Source organism: Myotis davidii, unplaced genomic scaffold (genome assembly GCF_000327345.1).
Source record: "Myotis davidii unplaced genomic scaffold, ASM32734v1 scaffold332, whole genome shotgun sequence".
In the NCBI taxonomy this organism is placed as follows: Eukaryota; Metazoa; Chordata; class Mammalia; order Chiroptera; family Vespertilionidae; genus Myotis; species Myotis davidii.
In genome coordinates, this window is record NW_006285779.1 from 7,336,310 (window position 1) to 7,347,030 (window position 10,721).

Sequence of the window (10,721 nt, forward strand, 5' to 3'; positions counted from 1 at the left end):
CCTGATTTCTGGGCCTCATCCTCCGGAAATTCTGTTTCTTTGTTACTAATGTTGTGGCCTCACCCCATAACCAAGAAACAGAATTTCCGGAGGATGAGGCCCAGAAATCAGGATTTTAAAAGGATTCCCAGGTGATTCTAATGTGCAGCCAAGGTTGAGAACCAGTGCTCTACAGTATAAATCTTACCTGCCCTGCCGGCTCACACCATAGGTCTCTAACTCAGTCTTTAACTCCTTCTGAGGTCACTCCCTGGTCTCTGTTGCTCCAGGTACGCTGGACACTGTCCAGTGTGTGAGCCAGACTGCTTCAGCCCCAGGGTTTTGCCTTTGCTGTCCCCTCTGCCTGGGACCCTCTTCTCCTCTTTCACATGCAACTTAAATGTCATCTCAGCTGCCTCTGGGCCACTCTGCTTGCTGTTCCCGTCCACCCCAGCTGCTTCTCCACAGTGATCCCTGCCCTTGCTGGAACGTACATTCCCTACGAGCTGGGGCCTCCTTTGTCTTTTGCACCAATTCTGAGAGCAGTGCCCAAATAATACTCAACAGGTAGAAGGTGCAAAAAATTTTGCTAAATAAATTAAGAAACTCACTTATTTAAGTGGTCAAATGTATTGGTGTTAATTCCGTTGTTTGGTTGGCATGGCACTCCAACCCCTTCACTATTTTAAAGAAACAAACTCCTAACAGCTGGAAGGAGCTTCACTTGCCTAAGACCACACAGCTTCCAGAAGGGCAGCTAGGACTCTCCATACAGACTTCCCTGGACTGTGTCTCCATGATGCCCAGGCACTAATAGACTCGGTTTAGGGATCATCTTGGGAACTGGAAACCCCATGAGGCAAAGAGCACTTTGGTCTTGTTCAGGTCAGTATCTCACTGCCTGGGCCCCACACCTTAAATCCATTTTTCCATTATCACCTGACTAAATGGTGCCTTCATCCCCTCTGTGAGTCAAGCCCCAAAGCCAGGAGTTGGCTTCATTCTGCTCTTTCCCGCACCTTCCCTCCCCTCCCCTGCCCCACATTCTCTGCCCACCCCCACCCCCGCATCATCAAATCTCATTGCCAGTGCCTCCACAATGAGTCACTAACTCATTAACTGCTCGCCATTCCCACTGCCCCAACCCAGGGAAGCCACCATTGTCCTTCACTGGACTCTGTGAACCAGTGTCTGCACTAACACTCTTGTCCTCTGTAATCAGGCTCCACAGAGAAGCCAGATGATCTATGTTAACATCAATTAGCTCAGGCTCCCGTCCCACTGAAAACCCTGGCCAGGCTTCCCATTGCTCTACAGTAGTGGTTCTCAACCTTGGCTGCACATATTTAAGTGGTCAAATGTATTGGTGTTAATTCCGTTGTTTGGTTGGCATGGCACTCCAACCCCTTCACTATTTTAAAGAAACAAACTCCTAACAGAGAACTCAGAAGAAATAAAAAGCTGCCCGTGTCAACAGCCCCCTCCAGCTCCAGGAGCGCCCCCACTCAACGTGTGCGAACAGACAGGGGTGAGGCTAACCTCCACCCGGCAGGTGTGTGTTCGCTGGGGCAGCCACAGTCCTGCCTCACGTACAGAGCAGGTCCCAGCCCCCAACTCCCAGGCATCCTCCACAGGGATGCTGGTGCCGTGCTGGCTCCATCCTCGCCGGGATGCCCATGGCTAGCAGCTGGGCTGGCCTCTGCTTGTGGGACCCATTGTTTCTAAAGAGTTTCCAGCTGCAGGGGCCTCTGCGCTCTCGGGCCAGCTGTGCGTTCTTTGCTGCGTTGGAAGTGTAACGGAGGAAGGTGCCTGGAAAGTAAGAAGGGCCAGAAATACAGGCAAAGAGGGTGGAACGGGAGTCTGAGGTCATTGATGTTGACAAAGATCACCTGGCCTTTCTGTGGAGCCTGGCTACGCAGTGGCTCTGCAGCAGGAGACCACCTTCCTCGAGGGATGGGCCGGGGACTCGGCTACTCCCTTGACCATAAATGGCTTGGCCAGCGCTCTCTTGGAGCCACCTCTAGCCCCGTCGCCCTTGCTCTCCCAGTTGGCTGTCCCTGCAAATGCAAGACACAAGCCAAGACCTCTAGAGAGAACGGAGCCCGCGGAGGACAGTGTTTGGAGAAGGTTCTTGGGAGGCTGTCGGGATGGTAAGTGACAGCTAGCGTCTTTCTCTCAGCCTAACCTTCATTCTCTCTGAATACAAACAATTCCCAGGCCTTTAAAACCCACCTCTCTAATTCTAATAGAATTGTTTCTGTGGTACAATGAAGTCAAGGGGCTTGGTTTGAAATTACTTTTCTATGTGCAAAATACTAATCGTTTTTGTAAAGCTCTCATCAAATATTTGCCGGATTCATCTTTTATTTAAATATTAAGGTTCTGTTTATGACACCTCACATACGGCAAGGGTACAAAGTAGATGTTTCAGCTAAATTCACTTCCCAGGTGAAGCAGTGGGTCTGATCAATGCCTTTATCCTTTATTGTTCAGTCAGCAATATAGATATTCCTACGTTGCCTCAGAAACTTTCCACCTTTTTATTGACTTGTGATACATATTTGGTTGTGACTCAGACGAGGTTTACTAAGTTAAAAGGGAAAACAGAAGAGGCTTCTGTGATTCTCTATTAAAGAGAGAATTGAAAGGAGTGGAATTTGGGCTTTGGAGTTAGGAGGATCTACAATCCAACCCAGCCCCTACCACTTACCAGCCGGTGACACTCAGGAACCTATTTTGGTCTCAGTTCTCACCCGTGATGTAGGGATGAGAGCAGGCCCCTCACAGCGAGGTGGTGAGCACAGCATCTGACACTCAGTACACCGTCAATAACAGGGAGTAATTATCCGACTCTCTCTACTTCCCCTCACCATCAGCAAACTTACCAGAACAAGTGCCACCCGGCCTCTGAGATCCTAAAGAGCCTTCAGAACCATCATGTAGACATCATAATGTGCTTAGACTTAGAATAAGCGTGTGTTAGCAACAAGGGTATTAGGCCAAATTCGAGTACTTTGAATATTGCTGATGTATGTATGCGATTCCATCCAACAAGAACTTCCCAAGTGCTTGCCCTGTGCCTTGCACTGTGCTGGGCCATGAAGAGTATGGCCCCTCGTGGACCCTCACACACCTATGTGCTTTACAGTTTGGGTGGAGCCGCCCCCAGTGTCATTTCCTGTGGACTTATCCTGTAAGGTGGGCAGGGCACGTTGATCGTGTCCCCGTTTTGAGGATGGAAAACCTGAGCCTGGGGGATCTGTGTGAGGAAATGCAGACCAGAGAGTCTGAATCGCTTTTCCAAGGCCACACAGCTTCTAAGGGGCTGAGTCTGGACTCGGATCCAGAGGAGGGCTGCCTCACCCCACCAGCTGCCTCTTTAAAGAACACTGTGTCAGAGTCTTCCCCACCCAACTTTACGTGATGTTTTTCTCTCCATGAGAGCACTGTAGTGTGTTTCTACAAAACATAGACGTCTTTCTGAAATTGGCCAAAACCTTCGTCATCCAAATATTGATAAACAGCACATGCAATGGCTCATTTGTTGCTGCTCCTCCCGTCTGCTGTCCACCCAAAGGAAGCTTTGTCTTAGGCCTGCTGACGTCAGTACCCAGTACTCACCGATGAGATAAGGCTCTGGGCAGCTGTGTTCTGTGCAGTGACCAGCAAGTGTCCTTGCAGCATCCGTGGGCTTGGTTGGTTAGGTCCCTTGAGGAAGAAGACTCTGACCTGTGGTGGCCCAGATGACCTTCTTGCTCTAATGTCCTAGAATAATGTCTATCTTGGTCTCGGTAAAGAGTAGCCTGGAAAGACTGGCATTGATGAGCCAAACGATGGTGACAGAAGATGAAGATGGAAGGAGGAAGAGCCAGTGGAGCCCTTGGCAGGGCTTGACCCAGATAAGTGGGCACCTGGGCAGGTGAACAATTTGGTGCCCCATTGAGCCCATGAACTTTAAACATTGACCCCAGCCCAGCCGGTGTGGCTCAGTGGTTGAGGTCACAGTTCGATTCCTGGGCAGGGCACATGCCCGAGTTGTGGGCTTGATCCCCAGTGGGGGGCATACAGGAGGCAGCTGATCAATGATTCTCTCTCATCATTCATGTTTCTATCTCTCTCTCCCTCTCTAAAATTAATAAACGTATATTTAAAAAACAAAACCATTGACTCCATATTAGGGGGAGAGGGGCAGCTGGGTGCTGAGTGAGGGAGGGGAGAGAAGGGTTAGCTTCTCCTCTGTGGTCCTGACCTGCTCAGCCCCAGCCCTGGACTCATCGAACACGGAAGCCTTGTCCTTCTCAGGCTCTGACCTGGGGAGCAGGTGTTCTGGTCGGAGCCGGCCCTGGGAGGTCTTACTTCCTAACCCAAGCAGCAAGTGCCAAGTGTTTCTAAATGCTCACAGTCCCTCCCTGAAAACAGTTCTGGGGTGAGGAGGACCACTTTCAGCACTTTGCTGAATTTCTAGTAATGTTTTTACTGGCCTCCTGGGTTGGGGTTGCCCAGGCAATAGTCCTGCAGGCTGGCCCCTTGGTCTGGCCCTGTCTGAGGACTGACTTGATGCTCAGGCTCCCCTGTTCCCCTGCCCTCTTTGTGGGCTGAGGTTGGGAGAGGACACGAGCCGACTGACACTATCTGGCCAGTAAGTGCTCTTAGAGTCGCAGGGTCAGGGACTGGTGGAGAGGTCGGGAGCCTGGCTGGCCATTCGCGAGAGCTTTAGTGTTTCCTTCTCTTTTGCAGAGTTTTTCGCTGAACTTCACGCTGCCGGCCAACACGGTAAGTCCAGCAGCCCCATGCACCGGGCGCCACCGCAGACCCTCCCCCAGTCTCCGGAGCACCAGCGCGTACACCTCACCTGCAGGCACTTGGCTCTTCCAGGCCCGATGAGGAGCTGGGGCTGCTGACATTTTTTCAAGGCTGAACATTGTAAATACACCGTTTGAAAAGGAAAAACATCCAGGGTTGTTTTCTGGCCGGTAGTGCTGCTGTGGTGGAGCTAGGCGTTTTCCTGGCCCGGTTTTCTAGTGGGTTTCACTGTGCCAAATGTTTCCGGTTAAGTCGTGTGGTTATTCGAAGAGAATAAACTGGATCTACCTCATGAGCGGACACCTGAGCCAGGGTTCAAGTCTCCCCTAACACGAGGGCCCGGTCCTGGAGAGCAGCAGGAAGGTAGGGCCTTGTCACTCACTGCCGGCCTCCGGGGGCCCCTGCTGGCTGCCCTGGGCATCTGCCCAGACTCCCTTGGCACCTGCTGCACCCTCCTGGTGGCGCCCTGCCTTCGGAGCCTCCCTGACTTGCTGAGCTCCCTGCTTCAGCCTCTGCCTGTTGTCGGCAGACAAATGCCCCTCCCTCTCCTGAGCTGTCAAAGCCTGTTAAGATGGTCCCGGCTGGAACTTGCCCCCCCCCCTCCCCCGCAAGCTGCTGAGGCTCAGCAGGTCTGTAGCGACCCCAGGTTTTGTCTTATCCTGGCGAGGCCACCCTGTGAAGTTACCCTGTGAAGGTAACTCAGAGGAGCAAGACACTGGATCTCCCCTTTTTATGAGCTATTTCAGGTGATAGTCTTACCTGAAATGGGGGAAATGCGGGGAAAGCAGAGAGGTGAGTGGGCAAGGAGAGGTCCTTGTGAGGCTGGTCGTCACCTTCTGGAGTGCCTTCTTGGTTAACAGTCATTTCTCTGGGAACTGTCCCCTCTCCCTTTGGACCTGTGTAGGGTGGCCCGCCATCCTGATCTGCCTGGGACCATCTGCTTTTAACGCCAACTGTGCTGCAACCTAGGCAACCTCCCTGGAAAACCAGGAGGGTCGGTCACCCTACCTCACAGTTAAGTCTTTAGCATATGACCCCTCCCTTTGGTGCAGCTGAGTGCCAGTGCCCTGGGAAGGGGCAGAGGTGGATTCCTGGCTCATCAGAGCCTCTGCAGGGAGTTGGGAACACGGCCACAGGGGCAAGTGGTCCCTGTTGGGCCATACTGAACTGTCAAGTGCAAAAACGGAGTTGGGGTGCAGCACTGGGTCAGGGAAGGCAGTGTAACACAGCAGTTAAGAGCTTGGCTCAGGGCCAGATCATGCAGAAAAACTCATCTTCAGTGAGAAGAAGGAAGCAGATAAAGAAGAGCCCATGTGAAAGGCTACGTGTCCAGGAGAGATGGAAAGGTCCCAGGAGGAATGGCTTTGGTCCCGACAAACTTCCATACCCCAGCTCCAGTCCCTGGAGGAGCCAGACTCCCGCTGCTTTGGGGCTCCACGAAGCACCCCTAAATCCTTTGGGGAGTCTAAGCCAGCCGAAGTGAATTTCTGTAACCTGAAAATAGGACATCTTACCTGAAGTTATATTCGACTCTTACCACAACCCAGAGAAATAAAACACTTTAGGCAAATGCAGTATTAAGGTAAGATGGGGGAGGGGGGAGATTGTGTTCAGGTAACACTGCAACCATTTAGGTACAAATGTCAACGCCTCCTTTATCACATGGGTCCTTTGGTAGGAAGTCTTTGGGCAAGAGCCCTGGGCATGGAATTCAATCACCCAAGTTCAGGTTAGATTTTCGAGGATCTGTGGAACCTTAGACAAAATCCCATAACGTCTCTGAGATCTACTTAATTTTTGTGTGTGAAGTAGAGACAAAAACTGTGAAAGTCTCAATCCCAGAGACAACAAGATATTAATGAGGTTGATGAGAATATTAAGTAAATAACAGGTCTGACTAGGGCTTTGCTGAGTTTCAAAGAATGACAAAGACTTATTCTCCTGGTGCTCATTACACCCCTGGAGGTAGGTACTAACATCCTATTTGAAAGATAAAGAAATCTGACCCCTTAGCCTGTGAGTGGAGACATTGCCATTCCCCTCCAGGTAGAGAGCCCAGGACCTGATTCTTAACCCCACGCTGGACCACACAGCATAGTTGACAGCGGCTGGTTGCTCACGTAGATCTGGTTCCCTAGAGTTATTGATCCAGGTAAGACTATCACCTGAAATAGCTCATAAAAAGGGGAGATCCAGTGTCTCTCCTTCCGTGGAGAGGTGAACCGGAAACATGCAAAGTATTGATCAAGTGTGGCATTACCCCAGAAACATGGACAGGTCACAATTTCAGATCCCCCACAGCCACTTGCTTCGCTGCATGTTTGAAAACAATAAGGTGTCCTTCACCAGCTTCCACCAATCTTTACCTTTTCCCTCTGGCCATGGGGACAGGAAACCCAAAGCGTGCTGGGAAGGAGGTGGGGACTGGGGACCAGCGAAAGCCTTTCTGAGTTGTAAAGGGTGTCATGGCAAATTCCTGGGGGTACATAACAGAGACTTCTCCCGGGTTTCTGAATTCTGTCTCCTTGTAGAAGAATCTCATTTCTTCTACCTGGAAAGCAGTCAAGTAAGGTTCTGGTTGGCAGTCATCGTTTCTATTGTCTTAATAGAACGTTTAGCAAAGGGGTGAATTTTAGGCACGATAGCTTCACATTTTACAGACAGACTGTTTTGTATACTATTCATTCCACAGAGAATAGTCATTTCTTTTCTTAAGATAGATGTTCTTTTTCCACACAGACTTCCTCTCCCGTTGTTACAGGAGGGAAAGAAGTGGTAAGTTATGCCACTTAAATTTGGGAGCCTTGGTTTGGTCATTTTTAAAACGGGGGTAATGATGCTGTACCCAGTGTGCGCATTTCTTTGGAGGGGTCAATGAATTTGATATGTGAGCTGTTACCAAGCACGGACTCTGGCTCAACTATTATTCATATGATCAACTCAGCTCAGAAGTGAGGGAGAGATGCACATCACAGATGGATTTCACAATGTGTTGAGCAAAAGAAGCTAGACACAAAAGAGTTGGCAGGTTCTGGAAGAATGCTTTGTTCAACGCTGTTTCATTATAGCATTGGCGAGATGCTGCAGGGACCAACTCTTGTTTCTATTAACCAGTCCATGGTAAGACTGGTTTCATTGTACGTTGTTTCGCCACGTTCCAGGAACCTATGGATGTTAAGTGAGGAACCTATGGATGTTAAGTGAGGACTTACTGTACATACTGTTTATATGCATCTATATGGTGTTGAAAAACAGCCAAATCTACGGTGATAGATTTCAGGATAGTCTTACACACGGGGTGACTAAAAGGGGCTTCTGGGTGCTGGCAATGTTCTGTTTCTTCATCTGGGTGCTGGGTCCCTTATGTGAAAAGTCATCAATCTATATATTTATGACTGATATACTTTTCTGAATTTATGTTATATGTGGGAATCACACATTTATACAGATTCTGCAGATTATCTTTTTAAAAATATTTTTATTGATTTTTAGAGAGGAAGGGAAAGGGAGATAGAAACATCAATGATGAGAGAGAATCATTGATCAACTGCCTCTTGCACATCCCCTTCTAGGGATCGAGCCCAAAACCTGGGCATGTGCCCTTGACCAGAATCAAATTTGGGACCCTTCAGTCTGCAGACCGATGCTAGCCACTGAGCCAAACCAATTACGCTGCAGATTACCTTTGATAATTCCAGAAAATCTGCAAATCTGAAATTTTATGTGGCTATTCCCACTTGGATCAAAACAAAGTGGGAATTTGAACATTAATTGGTTAATGCATTTAGTGTAAATAAAAATTTAAAAATTCACATCAAAATGGTGTGGTATATAATAAAACCTTTCACTTTTTGCCAAACCGATAGATAAAAATGGTACCTAATTGTTGCTTTGAATCAGATCTCAGTTGATGAAACATTTGTATTTCTGTTTCTAAGTATGTCCTGTTCATAGTCTATGTCATTTTTCTACTGGATTATCACCTTTTTCTAATTGACTTAAACTATGTAAATTGAATCCTATGAAAATGAGCCATTTGCCATGTACTGTACATTGCAAACTTTTTTTTACAATATTTCATTACCTGTTTGATTTTGTATAACACTTAGGGTCCCTGAAGGCTTTTTATTTATTATTATTATTTTAAAATATGTTTTTATTAATTTGAGAGAGGGAGAAAGAGAGAGAGAGAAAAGCATTGATAAGCTGCCTCCTGCATGCCCCCCCCCCCGCCTACTGGGGATTGAGCCCATAAGCCAGGCATGTGCCCTGATAGAGAATTGAACCAGCGACCTGTTGGTACATGGGATGATGCTCAACCAACTGAGCCACATCAGCCAGGACTCTTACTTTTAATTGATTGAACTTTTCCTTTATTCTTGGAGAATCTGACTTTCCTTTTCTCTCTGTGTCAGGACTGTGGGCCTTCCATTGGATTAGCCGCGGGCATCCCGTCTCTGGTGGCCACAGCCCTGCTGGTAGCTTTACTGTTTACTCTCATTCACCGAAGAAGAAGCAGCAGCAGTGAGTCCACTGAGGTGATTAGCAGCGTCCTTGGGTCTGGAGGTGTTGGCAGGAATGTTTATCTGAGTGAACTGGCTTTTGGGCAAACAGGACTATGGACATTCCTGCATCTCGATTTCTCAGACTCATGAGCTGGCTTGTCATGCAACCTCAGCTCTCGTGAGGAAACCTGTGGCCACAAAGTTGGTATTTGGGGTGGCAAAAAGTAGCAGTGAAGAGGGACTTTGTTGCCATGGTAACGTGTCTGTATAGTGGACGTGTTTTTTAAAGTCGAGAAATAGAAGGGCACAAACTTCATAAAAAAGGAGATAATCTTAGGAAAGATAGAGGAGAAACAGGTACTGAGGTGTCACTGGCAGGTGTATGTCCAGAGTATGCGGCTCTATTGTCTTTGCCCTTTTCCACATCTGAACACACTTCAGTCACAAGGGAATCTACCGACCCTGCCCCTTCCGAATGCCAGGTTGCTCTGGGCACCACGCTCAGAATGCAAAGGCCACCTAGCTGATATCCAGCAAGGTTCCAGGTTGTATACAACCATGTCGTGTGGACTCTGGGTTCTAGTTCCATCCTCTGTGAACATTCCTGGTGTTCTCACCGAGGTCAGCATTCACAGGGAGGTAGAAAACTAAGGCTCCAACCCTGGTTCTGCCACTTGATCACTTAGGTGACCCTGGACTAGTGACTTAACCTTTTCTGTGCCTTGTTTGGTTCAACTTAATAGGAGTCATAAAAACTAGCCTACCTGTTTTCAGAGGCAGGCAAATTTGCAAGGACAAAATGAGATCATGGCTGTAAAGATGTGTTGGCAAGCTGTAAACTTCAACCATTCAGAAGTATTGTGCTTGCTGGTGGTATTAATTAAGGGGTAGTTTCTCAACCTTCAGTGCATTTTAAAATCATCGAGGAGGCTACAAAAATACCAGTCGCCAAGGCCAGTTAAATCAATATCATGGGATAATAGAGTTGTGGCACTGGTCTTTAAAAAACACAACTTTTTAAATTTATGGGTATGGTTAAACATATACTGAAGTAGAGAGAATCATATGATAAACCTAATAATTATCAATTCCTGGAAAATTATATTTCATCTTTTCTCTCACCCACTTTTCCACACTGTCAACCCTGGATTATTTTTGAAGTAACTCACAATGGAATTTCTTACTTGTGTTTTGGAAGGGGAGAGTTATTATCTATTTGCTTATTTTGTTTTGTTTTCAAAGTTCTCTGGTGATTATAACGTGCACCTAAGTTTAAGTACCACAATCAAGGTCATGGGCAAATGTTGTGACTCTTTCTTTCTTCCCTCTCCTCCCTTCCCCTCCCTTCCCCTCCCCTCCCCTCCCCTCCCCTCCCCTCTTCTCTTCTCTTCTCTTCTCTTCTCTTCTCTTCTCTTCTCTTCTCTTCTCTTCTCT

The 10,721-nt window shown here is 48.0% G+C and overlaps 1 protein-coding gene across 1 annotated transcript in view; it reads left to right on the forward strand.

Annotated features, from left to right (window-relative positions):
- Nucleotides 1-1,774: 1,774 nt before the first annotated feature.
- OPALIN (oligodendrocytic myelin paranodal and inner loop protein) overlaps nucleotides 1,775-10,721 on the forward strand; it is a 12,393-nt gene continuing 3,446 nt past the window's right edge. Inside the window, exons 1-4 of the mRNA XM_006756616.2 lie at nucleotides 1,775-2,129; nucleotides 4,717-4,752; nucleotides 7,522-7,557; nucleotides 9,198-9,320. Of these exons, the coding sequence (XP_006756679.1) occupies nucleotides 2,127-2,129; nucleotides 4,717-4,752; nucleotides 7,522-7,557; nucleotides 9,198-9,320 (198 nt within the window). The 5' untranslated portion in view covers nucleotides 1,775-2,126. The remainder of the gene's footprint in view (nucleotides 2,130-4,716; nucleotides 4,753-7,521; nucleotides 7,558-9,197; nucleotides 9,321-10,721) is intronic.